This window comes from Nuphar pumila, chromosome 12 (genome assembly GCF_984573655.1).
Source record: "Nuphar pumila chromosome 12, dmNupPumi1.hap1.1, whole genome shotgun sequence".
In the NCBI taxonomy this organism is placed as follows: domain Eukaryota; kingdom Viridiplantae; phylum Streptophyta; class Magnoliopsida; order Nymphaeales; family Nymphaeaceae; genus Nuphar; species Nuphar pumila.
In genome coordinates, this window is record NC_143260.1 from 106308178 (window position 1) to 106332048 (window position 23871).

Genomic DNA, 23871 nt, shown 5'->3' on the forward strand with positions numbered 1-23871 from the left:
CTTGTTTTTTATCGTGGCCTGGTTGAGCATTCGATAGTCGATGCACAATCGCAAGGTCCCGTCCTTCTTCTTCACGAAAAGCACATGACCTCCCCAAGGAGATACGCTGGGGCGAATGAATTCCTGATCCAACAACTCCTGCAACTGCTTCTTGAGCTCCTCAAGCTCAACTGGCGCCATCCTGTAAGGTGCTTTAGAGATTGACGTCGTACCTGATAGCAATTAAATATTGAATTCTACCTCACGAGACGACGAAAGTCTCGATAGCTCTTAAGGAAAAATGTCGGGATAATCACAAACAACATTCAGCTCACTGATGGGAACAAACATTGGATCCGATTGGATAACACTAACCAAAAAGACAGTGCATCCTTTCCGTATGAAGTTCTGCACCTTTAGCGCCGAGATCATCCGACTTGCTTGCACAAGTCTGGGAATTCTGAATTCTACTCTCGGAGAGCCTGAAGGTGATAAAACGATCTTGCCATCACGGCAAAATATCTTGGCATGATACTTGTGCAACCAATCCATGACTAGGATGACGTCAAATTCTGTCATCTCAAGCAGGATGGCACAAGCAGGCAAGTGCCGCTCTGCTACAACTACGTCCAATTCAGGTATGTAAGTGAGGCAAACCGTGTTCTTCCCAACAGGGTTATACACGTCTAAAGCATTGTCAAGTGGTTTTACAATTATATGCAATTGTTCTACGAATTTTTTTGAAACAAACGAGTGTGTGGCACTACAATCAAAGAGTGCAAAAGTTGCTTGACCAACAACAAGAATGGTACCTTGAATGAGATTCTCTTTTGTCAATTGTTCGACCGTGACTGCATAAACTCGACCCGGCTCCTTGACACTGCTTGGTTGTGCTCGCTGCTGCTGATGAGGTGGTCGAGGAGACTGAGATACGTTGCCGGTTCGCTTGAGGTCATTTGCTACTTTCTTTCGGCATTCACGTATGAAGTGACCTATCTTGCCACAGTACAGGCATTCGCCAGTGTCTCGCGGACAAGATTGTCCTACGTGAGGCCTTTTACACTTGGGGCAGCTATCTCCAGACGACTGTCTGGGCGGTGGATGGCCCTGCTGTCGTTGGCGCTTTATTGGAGGGAACTGTTTTTTCCCTCCCTCGGTCTTCACAGGTAATGGTGGCCGCTGCCCTGGGCCACCGGAATAGGTTCTCTTTTGATCACCACCTGTCACAAGTGGCTTTTTGGCCTGCACACTCTTTGAACACTCCCAATCCTCGTTCAGTAGGGTGGCTGCTGCTACAGCCGCAGAAAAAGTCGCAGGCATGCTGGTGAGAACTCTATGTCTGAGTCCTTTCTTCAATCTACGTATGAACTTCCCAGCCCGCTCATGATCATCCTCGAACAGGTGGGGACAGTAGCACTCCAACCGTTGAAATTTGGCGATATACTGCACAACTACAGAAATTCCACCTTCTTCTTTTCCCTCGCATGAGGAGGGAAATAGTTTTCGAGGAAAGCCCTCCGGAAGGCCTCCCAATGAATCACCTCAGCACCCGAGAAGTGCACTTCCTGGGTAGTGTCCCACCATTCGTGAGCGTCGCCCTTTAATCGAAAGGACCCGAACATCGTTTTCTTATCGTCAGGAACAGAAAACACTTGGAACACCCGTTTCACCTCTTTGACCCAACTCTCCGCCAAGTCAGGGTCAACCTTACCAGAGAAGGTAGGAGGGTCAAGCTTCAGAAATTTTTCATAAGTGGCGGTTGGTGTATTCCCAATAAGGGAGCCCGGATGCTGCTGTGGGCGACCCTGACTACGAATCGTCTCTGCCAAGGAGTTGAGGGTATCCATCATGAATCCCCTCTGCTCACGCAACTCATCAGCCATGTTGTTGCTTGAGTTCCCCGTCATCCTTGAAAAGCAACTAAGGTTAAGAGTCAAAATACCGAAGAAGCACAACAAGACATAAGCATACATGGCGAAATATAGATCTTTATTATGAAAGTCATTTATTTCGAATCCAGTAGTACTGGTACACAAGCAAAAAGTTCTATTCTGTAATGATAAATGAGTTCACAGACTCCAACAAAACTTGGTAGGTGCTACCTCCCCTTAGGGACAGCTAGAGTACTGCTTAAGATATTCCCTTTTATTTCCTGTGTGCCTGCATCTGCGCTTAGGGGTGAAGGGAGGTGGCTCCTCATAGGAGGTCTCCTGCCCGTAGAGGGGCGTCGCTGGAGTATATTTTGGTGAGCCATGACTATAACTTGACGAATCAGTTGCAGGCGTGTATATGGGTGATACACCGCCCACTGGTTCTGCTGAAGGTGGTGGTTGCTCGCCTGCAGTCGAAATTGTGATCTTGTCATCGTGCTCGGCCTTACGGAGGCAGACATCCATGGTGTGTCCTGATTCTCCACAGAAAACACATTCCTCTGCTAACTCAGGGGGAACATAATCTCTCGATGACTCTTGTGATGCCTGATGGCGCACCAGAACATGTCAAGGCGCGAATCCACCTTCTCGAGCATACACCTCAGCCCACGTTACTGCCAAGAGTATTTGGTAGGTGGCCGGTAGTGTGAAGCCTTGCACATCCGTAAAGGTGGATAGAGGAGGGCGGTTAGCCCAATAACCAGCCTCAAACATCCCCTGTCTGCCCCTCCCCCTTAGAGAACAACCATGCAACCTACGCGCGCCCTTACCGTGACTACCACTAGAACCAGCAAACAAATCCATCTTTCAGACTGTACTACAAATAAAAACAAGAATATAATTTAGTCTAAACATGATATAAAATATCAAAGACTTACTTACAGTACGATGGGATGCTCAATGGTCAAGATTCACCTCTTTCTGATCTGGCTCTGATACCAAGTTATAACGCCCCAAAATTTCAACTTGTGATTTTGAAAACATTATCGAAAAACCTTTCAAAGATTTAAAGTTTTCACTTTTAAAAACGACAACAAAAGACATTTAGAAAGGAGTACAAGTTAACAAATCCTGAGTACATTAATTGAAAAACCATCATTTCAGATGAACCACTACTTAGAGGAATTGAGGAAATAAAACAATAGATCATTAATAAAATCTGCAGTTTATTACAAAATGAGCATTTTCCCAATGTCCAATATTCTAAAGAAAACTCCAAAACTCAGAGCCAAGACGCCAGCAGAAAAAAGAGAAATCTTGAGCCATGATGCACCACGCCATCGGCCACCTATGAAGTCCTCTCATCACTTGCCCATGAAATGGGTTAGTTTCATAACAAACCAGTAGGTGCACGAATAAATAAGTAGAATAAAATAAAGCAGGACATTCATGAGATAAACAGTTTATTATATTAAAACAACAAATACAATTGTAATCTATTCTAGCAAGTGTAACATATGTAAAGAGCTATTGTTTGAAACATTTCAAGCAGTGTAAGTCTCAATCATCTACAACTATTTAAAAAGATATTCTTTAAGTTCTGATATTAACTGGCCTGTGGTACGCACAGACGTGAAACGTACTAACAGCCGAGTCCGATCCGGGGGTTTATTATGTCAGGTGTTTTCTTTAACCCGGATGGCTGACTGAGTCCGCTCATAAGGGGACGGTCAGTGACCAAGAAAGTAAATCTCCAAAGGCATTCGTGACCCATGGATGCATCCAACTTCTGCAGAAGTACCTGGGAGTTACCACCTAGGATAATTTATGGTAATCTCAATTCCCCTAACTCCGATGACTGGGGAAGCCGAGTCTTTTGCTACTTGGGTGGTTGTTAACAACCTGTCCATCAGAGTTTTTGTACCATCCATCCTCTCTCTTGATGAACCGTTAAGGTCGAATGGGTGCGACGGAGTTTCTTAACCGCCGCCCCATTCTACATGGTCTGGTCTATTAGGCCCACTTGAGTATCTTGCTTGTGAAGGCGAGTTGTCACCATTTATGTGATCTCAGCATTATGCTTAATGCACGCTTCGAGGTTGCTACAACCTCATCATCCAAACATCGTAACACACATGGGACATACTTGTCCAAAAGTACGGTCGTACCTACCTAGAGGTACGACTACGATGAGAGGGCAACATTTAATGTCTTGTGATTCTTTTAGTTCATACATAACATGTATTGCTCTTTGAGCATTTGGCATGTGGAGGCCGACATTATTTCATTTATATCAATAAAGTGTTGATTGCCCACCTCGAGGTACTCACTGACCTCTCTTACTATTTGTACCGTACCTATCTTAAGGTCCGGTTACGATAGCAAATTTGTGGGTTTATCGATGGATAACCCATCACAGTATTTCATAAAATCAGTAATATACTTGGCATGCTCAAATACTAAGAAACAAGAAGTCTCAGACAAGCCCTGGAATCGCTCTGGATCCAATCATTTCTTTCGAGTAACCGACTCAGGATACACTTAGTTGCATCTAGCAATGCATAACTAGCTCACAATCTTTATAATCAGAAATTCATTCTCGAGGAGTCAGTCCTGCACAAGGAAACACCTCCTCTCAAACTTTTAGTGCTTGTACACAATTTCACACCTTTTCCATAAAGGGGCAAAATGTGGTACGTGCACCTGCACACCCTACAAGGCTTGCCTGAGGGTGGCGACAAGATTCATCAGGCAATAACCAGTAAGGCATCTACAGTAACTTACAACAGTGAGCAAAGACGGAAATACAATAATAGGATCTCTCTAGAAATGAGTCTACTCATAGAGCTTACATTAAGCATGTAATTTCAAAAGAATAAGGATGAGGAAACGCAAAACAGACATTCACAAGTTAAGTAATCATACAGGTAAGCATGTATGCCAAATAAACTATTCTATCACAGAATCCTTATATTTTATTTCATTCATACAAACTCCTCGTGCAACTTTCACCTAGCTCGGGATGTCGTGCAACTGTGTGCGTCTACGAGTGTAGATGATACGAGGCTCAGGCCGGGAACCGGAGCGGGGTTCGATGCGAAGTCTGCAAAAGTGTGGGCATTCAACGCTATATTATTTATTATGCCAAGAAAAGAGAGTCAGATAGGGCATCGCTCCTTGCCTGTCGGTTGAAAATAATGAGAGGCATCCGGGATATGCCCCTTCTTGCAGAAATCAAAGAAGCGACAGGGAGTGAGCCCCTGACTGCCGACGACAGTGAGGCGACAGGGGACGAACCCCTGTCGATAACAGCAAGGCGGTAGGGGTTGTGGCGGTAGGGGGACAACCCCTACCGACAACACCGAGGCGGCAGGGGGCGAGCCCCTGCCAACATCACCGAGGCGTCAGGGGGCCAACCCCTGCCGACAACACCGAGGCGTCAGGGGCGATCCCCTGCCGACAGCACCGAGGCGGCAGGGGTGAGCCCCTGCCGACAACATTGAGGCAGCCCCTATCGACAACATCGAGGCAGCAGGGGGCCAGCCCTTGCCGACAGCATCGAGGCAGCAGGGGTCGAGCCCCTGCCGACAGCATCGAGGCGGCAGGGGGGCGGGCCCCTGCCTGTCGGGAACACCCAGGTGGCAGGGCGAGCCCCTACCAGCCGGTGATCGAGCGATGGCAGGGGAACGAACCCTTGCTGGAGAGAGAGAGATAGAGATCGGGGTGGTTGGAGCCACCAACCTCCTGCCGACCCCTTGGCAGGTCACAGAGGAGAGGGGGTGACAGGGGGACAACTGACCTCCCGTCGGTCGTCCGATCACCCACAGGTGAGAGAGGGTGTCGCAGGGGCCATTGCCCCTCCCTACCGGCACTCCGACGAACCTCCAGAGAGAGAAAGAGAAGGATTAGAAGACGGGGGGGGGGGGGTACGTACCTGGGAGAAGATCGACGTCGATGGTGGCGGCGACTACGTCCATCGGACCAGAGGGAGGAGGCATCGAGGTTCGCAAGGGGCGTCGGTGTGAGGAGGAGGAGGCTCGAGAGGGAGGTGTGCCTCCTCTTGCCCTCCTGCGGTGCTCTTAAAGAGCTCAAGGGGGGCGAAAATCGGGGAAACCCCGATTGGTTTCCCTTATCGGTTCGAAGGCGCGGGTGGGGTGCGGCGCTCGGGAAGAGGATTTCTTAAAATCCTCTTCCTGAGTCGGGTTTTAAAACCTTAATGAGGACGGCCCTGGGTCGGGTCCATACCCGACCCGGCCCGGCCCGGGTCCGATAATATTTTTTTTTTAAACAGTGGGTTTTACACACAAGATAGTCAATATAGAACTGAAATAAACAATTAAAACAAATTATGAGTTATATTTGGCAGGTGCAATAGACTATGCAAATGAGTAAGCATTTCTAACATGAACATTTGAATATGTAAACAAATGAAGGTTCACAAAATTTTACGGCAAGTAACTACCTAACTCATAAGGTGCAAGCAATTGCACAACAATCTGTTTAGAAGTTGCATGCGGTAAACGATTATACAACAATAGTTATACTAATCACAAGCTGTAAGCAACTAATAAGACAGACAACTCCATTAGCCCTAGTTATAAACAGTTCATGGATTTCGAGCTGTAAGCAGGCACATTGACAAGCCAGAACAATTCGACCAAGTAGTAAAGTATGTCACATATGTCATATTGCAACTAGCATAATGCTATTATCATAAGCATTTAACTAGTATGAGCAACCAATTATTATTAACAAGAAACTAGTGTAACGCTACAATAAGCGTGTATAATTTAATGAGTAGAATACTGAACTAAACAAGCAAGTCATGTCACAACATGCATATCTCGATAATGTAAATAGTTTATCTTATGTTTCGATATTAGCTGGTCAGGCGGGTATGCCCAAGGCACGAAACGTAGAAACAGTCGAGACCAGTCCAGGGGTTTATTATGCTATGTGTTTTAGATAACCCGAATGACTGACTGAGTTCGCTCCTAAGAGGATGACTAGTGACCAAGAGAGTAAATCCCCAAAGGCATAGGTGGTCTGTGGATGCATCCAACTATAAGCTACCATTTGTAGCCCATTTTCCCTAACTCCGATGATTGGGGAGTCCGAGTTTTTTGCTCGTAACTGTCATTAAAGGACCTGTCCATCGAAGTTTTGTACCATCTGTCCTCTCTTTTGACGAACCATGTCGAACGAGCACGATGGAGGTTTCTTAACCGCCGCCCCGTTCTACATGCTCTGGTCTTTCGACCCACTCGAGCATCTTGCCTGTGAAGGCGAAACCATCACCATTATGTGTGTTATACGCGCCATTGCACGCTCGAGGTAAACATAGACCTCTCATCCTACTCATCGTAATACGCAACATACCTGTTCAAAAGTACAATCACGATGAAAGGTGGTTGGATTTCTCATATGAAATCCCCAACACATCTGCTTTGTAAAAGTACACAGTATAATCACTCAATTTCATATTTGTCATGCTCTGGTCCTTTAGACCCTCACGAGCCTCTTGCCTGTTAGGCGGTCATCAACATTACATGATTACAATAAGGTGCCAAAACACGATTCGAGGTTACCTCAAACCTCTCATCCGATCATCGTAACACCAATGTGCCGTACATGTTCAAAGGTATGACCATACCTGTTAAAAGGTACGACTACGATAAAAGGGAAAACGGTTTCTCGAAAGAAACCCCCAACATTTATCCTTTATAAGAGAAGTGATACAATAATTACTCAGTTTTATAATTGTTAGTTTTGGATCATGGATCCGACCCGCACCACATTCCAAGGATCCATCTTGGGATGCATGGGCGGTGGCATGTTTGTAATTTGGTTTTACTTGTGTAATGTCATACTATGTACAACACTTATAAATAATAAGGTATTAGGTAGCCTTGGACCTGAATATCGCATGTTTTGCACAGCACTCCAGGTTGTCTCAGTTCTTCCATGTTTTGATGATCTTCAATCTAAGCTTTTGCAATATGAGGTCAGTTTAAATCAGGAACATGCGTCAGATGATACTTATCCTGTGATGATGACACATACGCCTATTCAAACAGGAGCCTTATTTACTCCTCGTCCAAATGGAATAACTATAAACAAAGGAGGATTACTACCTACACCAGCTGGAGGAGGCCTTGACTCAGGCAGTGTACCACGAGGGGGACGTGTTCCTACTTGTTTTCTATGCAACAAGCGGGGACATGTTAAAGCAAATTGCTGGTACAATCCTCAGAACCGGAACAAAACAGGGAGGCCAGGGCAGAGGGTAACTCAGACGTTTGCATGCACTCCTCAGGGACAGGTTCTTCCACAGGACGTACAAAATATCCTTATGACTACTTTCAATCAGATGAACTTGCGTCAAAATGATGATGGTGTATGGTATATTGATTCAGGGGCAGCAGCACATGTTACTTCTGATGCAGGTAAATTTTCTCACTTGACTCCTTACACTGGAAATGGCACTATAGTCATAGGAGATGGATCTCACCACCCCATCTCTCACATTGGAAAAGTCTCCCTTTCTTTGCCTGAATCTCAATTACCCTTGTCAAATGTCTTACTCACACCTGCTATTCAAAAGAATATTCTATCTGTGTCTAAATTAGTTGATGAAACAAATTCTTCCGTTGAATTTACTCCTTCTTCTGTTTATCTTAAGGATCTCCACACCAAGAAGACGCTCGTTAAAGGTGAACGACGCGGGAACATATACGTCTTTGAAGAATCTCATGTGCCTTTGAAGACGTCGTCTTCCGTAACCGTGGCTTCTTCAGCTCCTTCCTTTCCAACATTTTTGAGTCGATCCACAGATCATAGTTCTTCATCTAGAGTCTTGAAACTTAATAAGCCAGACTTATGGCATCTTCGTTTGGGTCATTGTAGTCAAGTTTTTCTTGACAAGTCTGCTAAAGGTCTAATACCCGCAGTCAGTTTAGAGTCAAAATGTCCAAGTTGTCATTTATGCAAAAGTCATGCACTTCCTTTTCATAGTATCAATAAAAGAGCAACAAAGCCTTTTCAGATTATATGCTTAGATGTTTGGGGTCCTGCGCCCACTGCCTCTCTTTCTGGATCTCGATACTATGTACTCTTTCTTGATTCTTACACTCGATTTAGTTGGATTTACTTCATGAAAAACAAACATGAAGTTTTCAAGTTGTTCAAACAGTTTCATGCACTAGTGCAAAACCAATTCAATACCAATGTTGTATATTTCCAGTGTGATGGGGGGGGAGAATACATATCCCATGATTTTAGTGAATATTTGAAGGAGCATAGCATTACACGTAACATTTCTTGCCCTCATACCCCTCAACAAAATGGAGTAGCTGAGAGAAAACACATGCATATTGTTGAGACAGCCTTGAGAATGATGCACACTATGGGTATTCCCTTCTCTCTTTGGACCGAGGCTTTTCATACAGCTGTTTACATTATCAACAGGTTGCCCATGACCATCCTTGAAGATAATTCTCCATACTTTGTTCTTTATAATTGTCATCCATCATATGAAGAACTACATCCTTTTGGTTGTGTATGTTATGTTCACATTAATCGTTCATTGAGAAATAAGTTTCAAGACAGAGCTGTACAGTGCAAGTTTCTTGGGTATGCAGATGAATATAAGGGATACAGGTGTTATGATCCTCATACAGGCAAAATTCGGGTATCTAGAAATGTTGTTTTTGATGATGAGAATTTTGACACTCTGGGTTCGTCTTCCACAGATACACAGGACAATTATGATCCTTGGCTCAGTGACTCACTTTTATATGACTCGTTGCCTTATGAGGATTCATCTTTATTGACAGACAATAAGCCCTATACTTTCGATGTGGAACCGCATATGGAAGACATTCCTCCTACAACAATATCCTCACGTTTTTCTGGTCTTGTTTATTCTCGTAGAGCTCATCCAGTCAATGATGAGACTCCTCTACGACGTTCCACTCGGATTAGACATCCTATAGATCGCTGGGTAAGTTATAACAATTTCTCTTTGGATTTTCAAACATTTTTAACCAGAGTGTCCAAAGAAACAGAACCTTCCTCCTTTCATGATGCTGTACATTCCCGTGCCTGGGTAGAGGCGATGAATGAGGAAATAGAAGCATTGCATGAATGCAGTACATGGGAAATTGTACCAAGGCCAGATAACAAGAATGTTGTAGGGTCCAAATGGGTGTACAAGATCAAACACAAACCGGATGGCAGTGTTGAGTGCTATAAAGCTCGTCTGGTCGCACGAGGTTTCACATAGCAGTATGAGCAGGACTACGATGAAACATTCAACCCAATAGTAAAATTGGGCACCGTCAGGATTATCATTGCATTGGCATTACAACATGGATGGTCACTCAGTCAACTTGATGTTAAAAATGCCTTTTTGCATGGTGAACTAAAGGAAGAAGTTTACATGGAGCAGCCACCTGGTTATAGTATGCATGATTCATCCAATTGGGTATGTAAACTTCGACGCTCTCTTTATGGCTTGAAACAAGCTTCTCGATCTTGGTTTGAGAGTTTTTCCACGGAGATAAAGCATCATAGGTTCACTAAAAGTGTTCTAGATCATTCATTGTTCATATTCAAAAGTGATTCAGCTATTGTTTGAGTGCTTATATATGTTGATGACATCATTATTACCGGGAGTGATGAGGTTCACATATCTTGGGTTAAGTCTATGATGATGGCTAAATTCAAGATGAAAGACTTGGGTCCCTTGCGATATTTTTTGGGTGTGGAAGTTGATAGTCGACATGAGACTATTACATTGAGCCAACATAAGTACACCATTGATATTTTACTTGCTACAGGGATGGAGAATTGTAAACCAATTAGCACACCTTGCCTTCTAAATCATAAGCTAAGTGCTAAAGAAGGCACTACTTATCATGATCCTACTTTGTATCGTCGAGTTGTAGGGATGTTACAATACTTAACATTCACTAGGCCTGACATAACATACTCTGTCAATCAGGCTTCACAGTTTATGCATGCTCCTACAGATGTACATATGGAAGGAGTAAAAAGGATCCTTCGGTATTTAAAGGGTACGATTGGAGATGACTTGATGTACACCAAGGACACAACTTATATGTCAGGGCATCGACTATTCACCTACATAGACACGGACTGGGCGGGTGATCCTGACGAGCGCAGATCAGTTTCGGGGTATTGCATTCTTATCGGCAATAATATTGCAACATGGAGTAGCAAGAAGCAAAAGGCAGTGGCACGATCTAGTACTGAAGCAGAATATCGTGCAATGGCAGTAGGAACAACCGATGTTACATGGGTGAGACATCTACTGCAAGAATTACAAGAACCGATCTCGTCCTCTATGCTTCTTTGCGATAATCAGAGTTCTATTAATATTGCCTTCAATCCCATCCTTCATTGTCGCACGAAGCATATCGAGATCGATCAACATTTTGTTAGGCAAAAGGTGGAAGAAAAAGAAATTGAACCTGCATATGTTCGGTCAGATATGCAAGTTGCTGACATCTTTACCAAGGGATTATCCACTCATTAGTTTTGGGCACTCAAAGGCAAGTTGAGCATGATCAAAGAGCATACTCAACTTGAGGGAGGCTGTTAGTTTTGGATCATGGATCCGACCCGCACCACATTCCAAGGATCCATCTTGGGATGCGTGGGCGATGGCATGTTTGTAATTTGGTTTTACTTCTTGTGTAATGTCATACTATGTACAACACTTATAAATAATAAGTAAAAGAGGGAAACCCTATTGCCGCCGACCCCTCTCTTGTCTCTTTACCTCATCTCTAACCCTTGCAGGTGGATATTTCTGACAATAAGATCAAGTCTCTTAATTTATATTAACACAATGACATCTTGCACGATACGAGATTTGCCTCGAATCACTCTTTTGAAGTGACAATATCGCATGCAGGGGATCGTCGCGGATCTTGCTTCCGTTCTCTAAAGACACGACTATTTGAGAGACTTGCCTGAGATATTGCAATTCCCAAAACTTTTGAGTTTGCTTTGCAAGGTTTCAATCTTGATAAGTTGTAACCCTTTTCAGAGTTTCTGAATCATATCAAAATATCAATTTATTGTTGTAAAACATTCTATTCAAAAGTGTTGTCTTGGAAAACTTAGTTGCACTTTCGCAACCTGCAAGACTTCCAAATTTTTTCTTTTACAAAACGATGCATTTGAAAACTGGATTCGCATAAGGAATCCTTTTAAGAGGAACCGTTGCGCACAAGCGCAACTCGCATCTTTCGTAAATTAACAAAAATATGATATATAAAAGGCTGCATCGACTTGTATACAATAACTGTGAGCATGGGAACATTATAGCGTGATAGCAAAGTACTAAGCAATACTCGATATGCAAAAATCACACCTCGAGCGAAAGATGTATAAGTAAAATGCACGATGTACAAATTTGTACATCGATCAAATATCTAAACAAGCAAGTAAATATGTAATTATGCAAATAATGCATGAGGTACGAAACCATACATCAGTCAAATATCTAAGCAATCAAGTAAATGTGTAACTAAGGCATGAGGTACGAAACCATATCTCAACCAATAAGCGTGCAAGCAAGTAAATATGCAAAGCAGAGAAGTACAGGAAGGAAATAAAGTACGATTAGGCATCTCTAGAATGACTATTAATTATTTCAACTTAATTCAGTTCATCTACTGCCCTTTTTGCGCAACTTTCCCCTACCTTGAGGGTTTTAGGGTTGCACGCGTTGTTGTACGTAGTAATGTAAGTCTCGGGCCGTGGGACACGAGCGTTCTCCATCGTGGAATCTGTGAAGAACAAATAAATAGCAACTCAAATAAGAAATAGAAAGGGCTTGGTGGACTCAGCTATGATCCTGATCGAACCCGACATTAGACAAGGGATGTCGGTCCGCTAGGGCACTTGGTGGTGACAAAAGGTGGTAGGGGCCAAACCTTCCACCCATCTTCTGACATCGCGGACATGGGCAAAGGCTAGGCTGCTGCCACTTGCAAGAAGGCAGAAAACTGCAGAGCTTAGCTCCTGCCAATAGCTGGAAATCATAGGAGGCAATAGGGGCTCAACCCATGTCGACCCACCGAAAGGACTCGGTCGGCAGGGACTCAGCCCCTGCCGATCTGCCAGAGAGCGAGTGTCAGGGGCAAAGCCCACTGCCGGAAGGGGGGTGCATGGCAGGGGTCGAGGCCGCTGCTTGTTAGAAACATCAAACGGCAGGGGTCGAGGCCCCTGCTTGTCAGAATCAGACGCACAGCATGGGTCGAGACCCATGCATGATAAAAACCCCAAATGGCAGGGACTGAGGCTCCTGCCTATCGAAATAATCACACGGCAGGGGCCTTGGCCCCTGCCTGACTGGAGCGACAGACGGCAGGGGTCGAAGCCCCTGCTTACTAAACAAGTCAAAGTGAGGGTGCAAGGGGATCGGCGACGCCGTCGCCAGATAGATCCCAGAGAGAGGGGAGAGAGATCGGGTTACCTTGAGGGAGATGGCACGGTTGCCGGCAATAGCTTGCTGGAGGGGAGCTCGCTGGAAGGGACCCTGGATCGACTGCGATGCCGTCGAAGCTCGCTGGAAGGAACCCTGGATCGACTGCGATGCCGTCGAAGCTCGCAAGGAGATGAGAGGAGCAGAGTGGCACTGGGGAAACCACCGGCGTTGAGCTATCGTCCGAGATCTTCAGCAAAAAGGGGGCGACAGTGTTGTTGGAGAACCCAGCTACGAGAGAGAAAAGGGACGGGAGACAGAGAGGGGTTTCTTCGAAGGGTCTCGCCAGAGGCCGCTGGACTGGGGTGGTTGTCGGCGCTGGCGAGCACTGGTGGTGCCGATTGGGATGCGCCGCAGAGAGGGAGAGAGGTGGATGGCGACAGGGAGGTGTCAGTCGGGGTTGCCGGCGAGGCTGTTGCCCGTAGGGAACGAGAAGGGGGTCGATGCCTCTATCCTCCCCTCCCGCGACGCTCTTAAAGAGCTCGGGGAGGGGCGACATTTGGGGAAACCCTCAAGGGGTTTCCCTTATCCTGTCGAGGGAGTGGAGCGGCGCGGGTGGGGTGCGGCGCACAGGGGAGATGCGTCGTGTTTTAAAAAATCCTGACGAGAACGGGTCTGGGTCGGGTCCAGACCCGAACCGGGTCCGATTGTTTTTTTACGCGGGTTTTACAAGTAGCTTGAGATGAAATCATATGAATACCCTTATGCCGATTGATTATCTTCTGCATTGGCATGTGCTCTCTATGTTCAGGCAATGTTTGTAAATTCCATAATTGCATTCCCGAATCTGAAATAGCATTTATGAATTTCCTCAAGTCTAAATTTATGCTTTGTTTACTTCACATAGTAGTGCAAAACACATTTATCAATGCTTAGCAAAGTGCAAGTGCTCTTGTTTTGGAAGTTATGCTTGTATTCTGCTGTTAATCATTTTGAGATTCCTGATGGTGAATGATGAATAACATATTGGCCTGCTAATGATATTCATTCTGTGCCTTTTAGATCTCTGAGAATCCTATTCTTGGAAGAGAGTATCATTTCTGATAAAGGTAATGGTTGGCTCCGGGAGCTTGCACTGAACAACTCAGTTTTGGAGGTTTTGAACTTTTACATGGCGGAACTCAGTGTCAGTGTACAAGATCTGGAACTATTGGCTAGGAACTGTCGCTCGTTAGTCTCTTTGAAGGTTAGTGATTGTGAGATTTTGGATCTTGATGAGTTCTTTCGGACTGCTACAATGTTACAAGAGTTTGGGGGTGGTTCTTTTAATATTCAAACAGGGCAAGGTAATAACTATGAGAATGTGTATTTTCCTCCTAAGCTGTCTGTTTTGGGCCTTATGTACATGAGTAAGCGTGAGATGTCAGTTATATTTCCTTGTGCTTCATCACTCAAGAAGTTGGATCTGCAGTGTGCATTGCTTGATACGGAGGACCATTGTCAATTGATTCAACACTGTCCCAATGTAGAAGTTCTTGAAGTATGGATTCCAGAGAATTTTTAATTTTTCTTCATATTTGTTTTTTTCTTTCATTCAGGGATTTACTTGTTCTCCACTTTTGTAGGTGAGAAATGTGATTGGGGACAGAGGATTAGAAATGGTTGCTCAACATTGTAAAAAATTACGCCGTCTTAGAATCGAGCGTGGGGATGATGAACAGGGTTTGGAGGATGAACAAGGAATGGTTTCTCAAAGAGGTATATCTGCAATTGCTCAAGGATGCCTGGAGCTAGAATATCTGGCTGTGTATGTATCTGACATAAGTAATGGAGCATTAGAATGCATTGGGACATACAGCAAAAATCTGTGTGATTTTCGTCTTGTCTTGCTTGATAAGCAAGAACAAATAACGGATCTCCCACTGGACAGTGGTGTTCGAGCCTTATTGAGAGGTTGCCAGAAACTGAGGAGATTTGGACTTTACCTACGGCCTGGAGGCTTAACGGATGTTGGTCTTGGATATATTGGAAGGTACAGCACTAATGTCAGGTGGATGCTTTTGGGTTATGTGGGTGAAACAGATTCTGGATTCATAGAATTCTCTAGAGGTTGTCCAAGTCTTGTGAAGCTTGAAATGAGGGGTTGTTTCTTTAGTGAGCGTGCATTGGCTCTTGCTGTTACGCAGTTAGTGTCTTTGAGGTATATCTGGGTTCAGGGCTATAAAGCATCAGCATCAGGCAAGGATCTTCTGCATATGGTTCGTCCATTCTGGAACATAGAGATTATACCTCCAAGGCAAGCAATTGATGAGTTTGGAAGGCCTGCAGAAGATGGTGTTGAGCAGCCCTCTCAGATTCTGGCTTACTATTCTCTTGCTGGGAGAAGAACAGATTCTTGTGATGCAGTTGTTGTGTTGTCTCCATCATTATTTAGATCTCCATAAGTACCACATCTTATGTTTCTTTCAAGTTAGCACCAGCGCTGAAGGTACATCATCTTTCCTTTGTATGATTCTCCACAAGCATCCATCATGTTGATTGCATAGATGGCCTATGCTTACCTTTTCCTATTGAGATAATATACATTTGGATGTGGAACCACAAACTTAGATGAATTATCTGCCAAGACTTGTTGCTGTAACGGAATTTTTGCTGTAATTTTTCCTTTCATAGATCCATTGGTGCAGAGCAGGAATGAAATTTTCAGATTTGACTGTACTTCTGAGCAAAATAAAATACTGCTTTGACCAATTTGGCCACAATCTGATTAAGTTAGCAAATTTTCTATACTGAAACACACACAACTTGCTCCATGTCAAACACCCCCGACCCACACACACTCACACACACATAATGCATTAAGCCATTTGATGGCCTCTAATTATTCAATGGTGGACATCTGCTCAAACTAGAATGTGCATCCTATGATGCCAAGAAATTTTTGATTAAGTGAATGCACAAGCTTCACAATCTTCCGCTATAGTAAATATGATGGGTACTCGCAAAACATGGTTTAACGGTAGCAATCTACCTACTTGTGATAATGAGCTGACCAAGATTGGATCCTTTTGCAAGCTCGATCCTATACGCTGACGAATGCGCAACTCTTGAGATGCAGTTTTGAAGTTTCAAGTGGCCTGCCCAAAGATTTCTTGAGTAATTCCCCAGCTTGACTTGTTTGCGTAACTTCAGTATAGACCAGGATCTCCATATGCATAAAATTAGCTGCTCCAATAATCAAAATGTCATCAATGAATTGGATATGGGTTAAGTTTGGGGGAGACCCTCACTAATGAATCCTTCTCCATGCTTTACCTTCACTTGCTAGTTAAATAATAATGGGGATAGAGCCATAGAGGGTCCCCTTGCCATAGGCCTCTTTGTTAAATTATGTACCTAATCATTTAATGTAATATATATATTTTATATATATAAGGTAATACATATACATATATTAATATATATGTATATGTATCTACTTATTATATATATAAAATTTATATTTCTATTTGTTTAGCTGTAGGGGCAGTTGAGTCTTTTCCTCTATTTTACGCACATTCACTTTTTGAATCTGATTGTAAATTTATTTTTCTTTTATTTATTTTTCATTTTTTATTTTCTTTTATTTAATGTACCAAAAGGTACCTTGGGGGGCCCACTCACATAGACGTTGGGCCCCTCCAACGTCTATGAGTGGAGCCCCTCCAAGGCCCCCTTTGGTGTTGTTATAAATAGGGGTTCTCCCCTTTGTATTCCCTCATGGCTTTGAGTCAAAGCCCAAGTGCTCAATAAATTGATTCCATTATTTTTATGCCTTTGCGCATTTGTGAGTTATTTGTGAGTTGTGCTTTTATGCACAAGTGTTCTAAAGTGTTCTTATTGTGCATTCGTGTCGGGTTTATTATCAAGAATATTAAGGTCTTGATCTTAGTATCTTGTTGGAGATACTTTCACATGGTATCAGAGCCTCGTTAAAGCAGGAGGATCGTGCATCTCGTCACTTGTGAAGTACCTCGAAAAACGTGCCCTCAAGTAGTGAAGTTTTGGCGTAAATCATCTACCTCGGGCAATACTTTAGAAGCAACTTTTGTCAAGAAAAGCTTGAAAATCCTTTAAGGTACGCATTATTTTCTATCGTCTTTCCTCTCTAATGGGTGAAAAAGACTCCCACTTCTCCCTTGGGTTTAAACTTAGTGGTTCGAACTACCATGTTTGGGCCGGCAATATGGAAGCCCATATCAAAGGGAAAGGCCTTTGGGGATACGTTCAAGGTTCCATATCGGAACCCGAACCCAAACTTTCTATCATAGAGAAAGGGGATATTAAGATTCTTGAAGGTGAAGATAGACAAAATGCTCTAGAAGAATATTCCAAAAAGCATGATGAGTGGGAAATGAAGAACTTCAAAATATTGTCTTGGATTTTTTCATCCGTTGAAACCAAGATCAATGCCAACATCATTAAGTTTAAAAGGGCCTCCGTAGTTTGGTTGTACCTTGAAAAAATGTATACTTCAAGGGATTTATCTCACAAATATTATCTCCAAAAGAAAGCTTTGACTCTTCAACAAAACGATTTGTCTATTCGGGAATATTTTGCCGAACTATCATCTATTTAGGACGAGCTTGCTATGCTCGAACCAAAATGGAGCGGAGAAGCTATTGAATTAAGACACAAACAACTAGAGGAAGATCGATTCTTCAACTTTCTAAATGGTCTTAGACCCGAATTTGAGCAAATTCGGTCCTCTCTTCTATCCGCGTTCACATCTCCCTCTATTGAAGATGTCATCACCAAGCTAAGTGGTGAGGAAACACGTATGGGGATTAGTAAAAATAACCCGAGTATCCTTGCTACACCTTCTTAAAGTGATTATGAACTATCATCTATTTAGGACGAGCTTGCTATGCTCGAACCAAAATGGAGCGGAGAAGCTATTGAATTAAGACACAAACAACTAGAGGAAGATCGATTCTTCAACTTTCTAAATGGTCTTAGACCCGAATTTGAGCAAATTCGGCCCTCTCTTCTATCCGCGTTCACATCTCCCTCTATTGAAGATGTCATCACCAAGCTAAGTGGTGAGGAAACACGTATGGGGATTAGTAAAAATAACCCGAGTATCCTTGCTACACCTTCTCAAAGTGATTATGAAGTGGTTAATGCTGTGTCAAGACCCGAAAATAATTTGAAGACATACAAACCACCCCATTTCAAAAATCAAGGGCAAGGAGGAAATGATCGATATGGCAAGAGAGACTATAGCAAATTAACTTGCCATTTTTGTAAAGAACCGGGGCATATCAAACCCATTTGTCCCAAATGGAAGAAATTTCTTGCCGGGGCTTTAGCATCCCAATCAGAGGAATGACCTTCGTCATCAAATGAGTCTCTTTCGCTTCAACAAATTATGGATGCTCTTCAACCTCTTCTCAAAGGAGGCATTTCTGGAGCCGCTATGTCATCATCTTCCTCTCTCGGTAAGACATCTTGGCTCCTTGATTCCGGTGCTTCATTTCATATGACTCCAAGTCCTTGTTTTCTTTCTGATTATTCTAAAAATTTTCTTCCATCTTTTGTCTCAACGGCGGATTGAACACCTCTTGAAATTAAAAGAATGGGCAATTTTGAAAAACAAGACTTTTTTATCCCAAAAATTTGTCTTATACCAAAACTAAACTTAAATTTACTTTCCGTTTCTCAACTCTCGGACTATAGTTGCGATATAAAATTTTCTTCTGATAAATGTTGGATACAGGATCGCCAGTCCGGGAAGTTGATTGGGGAAGGCTCTAGGAGAGGAGACCTCTACTATGTTGATTTTCTTAAAATTCTCAAGAATCAATTTTGTAATGTTGCTCAAAACAAAGATATTCATGTATGGCATAAGAGATTGGGTCATCCCAACATTGTTAAAATCTCTTATTTGCCTTTTATTAAGCATCTTTGTAATGAAAATTTGTTTGTAATGAATGTATTCTTGGAAAAATGAGAAATCTTCCTTTTCCTCAAAGATCCATGTTTACAACAAAACCTTTTAAAATTTTTCACTCCGATGTATGGGGTCCGACTCCGGTAATATCTAAGGGAGGTTTCTTTATCTTTGTGGATGATTTCACTAGGTTTAGTTGGATATATTTTCTCAAACATAAACATGAAGTTTTCTCAACTTTTAAAACATTTCATATGATGGTTTTAAATCAATTCAATGGAAATTTAAAAATTCTTAGAACCGATTCGGGTGACGAATATCTTTCCAATGAATTCAAAAGTTATCTTGAAAATTATGGAATTCTCCATCAAAAGTCTTGTCCTAAACCCCCCCAACAAAATGGGTTGGCTGAACGAAAACATAGGCATATTATTGAAACAACACGAACCAAGGTTTTAAAACATGTGACTCGGAACTCGACTCGTTCTTTATTGACTCGTGACTCGGCGGGTCAACTCGGTGGGACAAGGTTTTGTTAACTTTTGATTTTAAAAGAAAAACAATATATAATTTGTCTGAAACCATGTTTTTGAGTAAACATAGTCTCCAAATGTATCTAAGAATATAAAAACAACTGCAAAGAGCTATAGAGGTTTGCTTGAATAATTGAATTTGATATCTATACAAGCACTTTGACTAATTCATGACTTGAATTAGAGGATTTGGTCACCATGAGTTCAGTCCGCTACTACCTACAACAACAACAACAACAACAACTACGCCTTCATCCCAAAACAATTGGGGTCAGCGATATGAACCAAAAAAGAAATTCATTTTGGGTCTTCCACATGAATCCTTTTTCTCCAATCATTTCTATCGAATGCCATGTCCTCGGTGAGGTTCAAAGCATTCATATCCTTTCCTATCATCTCCATCCAAGTCTTCTTAGGCCTACCCCGACCTCTTTTAACTAATATATTTTCCCATTTCTCCAACCTTCTAACTGGAGCATCATTAGGCCTTCGTCGAATATGTCCAAACCACCGTAAACGATTCTCTCGCATCTTATTTTCAATGGGTGCAACACCTACCTTCTTACGTATCTCCTCGTTCCGAATCTTATCTTTTATTGTATTTCCACACATCCATCTAAGCATCCGCATCTCAGCTACACTCATTTTTTGAATATGATGTCTCTTGGCAGCCCAACATTCCGTACCATATAGTAAAGCGGGTCTAATAGTCGTCCTATAAAACTTTCCCTTCAACCGCAATGGCATTCTACGATCGCACAACACTCCAGTTGCACTTTTCCATTTCATCCACCCAACCTTTATCCTATGATTTACATCTCCATCAATTTCTCCATACTTTTGAATGATGGATCCCAAATATTTGAAATAATCATTCACCGGTATTTCTTGCTCACCAAGCTTCACTACACCCATCACTACTGCGTTTCTTACTAAACCGACATTCCATATATTCAGTCTTACTCTTACTCAACTTAAAACCTCTAGCTTCCAATGTCTGTCTCCATAATTCTAACTTAGCATTAACCCCAGCTCTAGACTCATCAATCAAAACAATATCATCAGCAAACAACATACACCACGGTACATTTTCTTGAATTGATCTTGTAAGCTCATCCATCACTATCGCAAATAGGAAAGGGCTTAAAGCAGATCCTTGATGTAACCCAACCGTTATCGGAAAATTGGTTGTCACTCCTCCACAAGTGCGGACATTGGTTACTACTCCTTAATACATATCTTTAATTATACTAATGTACTTGAGAGAAACACCTTTCTTCATCATTGTCCACTAGAGAACGTCCTTAGGTACTCTATTGTATGCCTTCTCTAAATCAATAAAAACCATATGCAAATCTTTGTTCCTCTCTCTATATCTTTCAATAAGTTGTCTAAGAATATGTATAACTTCCATAGTTGATCTTCCAGGCATAAAACCAAATTGATTCTCCGATATCATGACAACCTTCCTCAACCTAGAATCAATCACCCTCTCCCAAAGTTTCATAGTATGACTCATGAGTTTTATACCACGATAGTTTGTGCAATCTTGTATATCACCCTTATTCTTATATAAAGGCACCAAAGTACTCTTCCTCCACTCATTAGGCATCTTATTTGTTCGCCAAATCAAGTTAAAAAGATTTGTCAACCATTCTAAACCTTTCTCTCCCAAGCATTTCCAAGCCTCGATAGGTATACCATTTGGGCCAACTGCCCTTCTTGATTTCATTTTCTTCAAAGCCTCTGCAATTTCTTTCTTTTGAATCTTGCGCATGAAGTCACGATTTATCTCATGAAAAGGAATGGAGAAGTCTCCAAAATCTTGAGCATGACTATCATTAAATAGCTTATCAAAATAATTTTTCCATCTCTCCTTAATCTCCTCATCTTTGACTAAAACCCTTTGCGTTTCATCTTTGATACATCTAACCATACCCAAATCCTTCGATTTCCTATATCTCATCTTTGCAAGCCTATAAATATCCTTCTCGCCTTCTTTGGTATCCAACTTGTCATAAACCTCCTTATATACCTGAGCCCTCGCGTTTCGAACAACTTTTTTAGCTTCCTTCTTTGCTAACATATACTTCTCCAAATTCCCATTATCACGACTCTTACTTAGATTTCTATAACACTCTCTTTTAACCTTAATAGCTAATTTGACATTCTCGTTCCACCATGATGTATCCTTACCTAGTGGTGCACCGCCTTTAGACTCACCCAATAACTCCTTTGCCACTTTTCTCATGCCACCCGCTATCTTATTCCACATTGATTCTGAATCCTCCTCGAGACACCAATCAACTTCTTTAACTACCTGCTCTACAAACATTCCTTGTTTAGCTCCTTTCAGTGCCCACCACTTAATTCTAGGATCTATCCTATGTCTATCCCTTTTGCGGCATTCTCTAATTCTAAGATCTAAAATTAAGACTCTATGTTGTGTAGCTACACTTTCTCCCGGTATAACCTTACAATCGATGCAACAACCCCTATCTCTCTTTCTAAGTAGGAAAAATCTATCTGACTCGTATTAATCCCACTTTTAAATGTTACTAGGTGAGACTCCCTTTTCCTAAACCAAGTGTTTGCTAAGATCATATCATAGGACAAACAAAAATCTAAAATCCTTTCTCCACTTTCATTTCTTTCTCCTATACCATAGCCTCCATGGATACTCTCAAATCCATCCCTACTAATGCCTACATGTCCATTAAGGTCACCGCCGATGAAAAGCTTTTCTCCATAAGATATCCCTTGTACTACTCCATCTAAATCTTCCCAAAATTGATGCTTAATGGAATCATCTAAACCTAATTGAGGTGCATAAACACTAATAATATTAATAATATCCGTACCTAATACTAATTTAATAAGTAAAATTCTATCACCCTTCCTACGGACCTCAACTACATTATCTATAAACTGACGACTCATAACAATCCCTACTCCATTCCTATTCTTATTTATTCCTGTATACCAAATCTTATATCCCCAAGGTTCTATCACTTTTGCTTTCTCACCTACCCATTTGGTCTCTTGAAGACATAAAATATCAATCTTTCTCCTATACATAACATCTACTAACTCTACCAACTTACCAGTTAAAGACCCTATGTTCCAAGTGGCTAACCTAATTTTATGGTCTTGGACTAACTTCTTTACCCCCACCCGTCCAACAAAGTGAGGGAACCCTTGCCTATTTGACACCACACCCGGGCGCCAGTGTGACGCGTCGCTTCTGGGCGACGACCTAGCAACCCTTGCCCATTTATCACTGCCTCCGGGCCTAGAGAGTACATCGCGCCGCTCAGTAGGGAACGCCCCAACGAAATTCTCATATTGGTTCATTTTCATAGGGTATGACAGTTTTTTTATGATGGCTGTCACCGGCCTACCGCAACCCTCCTCCTTTATCCGGGCTTGGGACCGGCAGTGTATAACTAAACAGTTATACACAGGCGGAGTTCCTACCTAAGATTCCTAAAATGGCCAATCATATATGCTAACTTGTTTTAAAAGTTTTAATTCCCTTTCTAACAAATCCATAAATGTAAAATAGGGATATATGTGCATATTGAAAGTTTACCGAATGCCCAATATCAACATAAATAAGCAATTTTCTTATGTATAAAACTATGCAGGAAATATATTAATGGCACAACTATAAAAAGACTACTAATACTTGAATATGTACAATGCTTGTTCACATAACAAATGGATGATGAAACCTAAATGTGACTTCCCATAGGCACAGTTGACCCTCCATATATAGTGAGAATCATTTCTTTAAAATATTTTGCTAGAATAAGTTGATAACATAGGGTGAACAGTAGTTCGAACAACATGGCGATTTTATTCTATGGATTTAAATGCTTTTTTATCTTTAAATGATTTTTATTTTCTTTTTTATACAAAATTTGGGGGTAACCCTTGTTAAAATATATGTACTTATATATTTCAAAACTGTAATTTGAAACTCAAAAAACAAATTTCAAACATCCCAAAACTCGCCCGAGTCAGGCCGAGTCAAGCCGAGTCAGGTCGAGTCAAGCCCGAGTCAAGCTCGAGTTTTGGCAAACCGAGTTTTCCTTG

General features: G+C 42.2%; 1 protein-coding gene across 2 annotated transcripts in view; it reads left to right on the forward strand.

Annotated features, from left to right (window-relative positions):
* LOC149821483 (coronatine-insensitive protein 1-like) overlaps positions 1–23871 on the forward strand; it is a 63830-nt gene that overhangs the window by 22761 nt on the left and 17198 nt on the right. For both annotated transcript variants that reach the window (XM_089983110.1, XM_089983111.1), the window contains 2 exons: positions 14371–14848; positions 14934–15796. In XM_089983110.1, coding sequence (XP_089839236.1) covers positions 14371–14848; positions 14934–15752 — 1297 coding nt within the window. In that variant the 3' untranslated portion in view covers positions 15753–15796. The remainder of the gene's footprint in view (positions 1–14370; positions 14849–14933; positions 15797–23871) is intronic.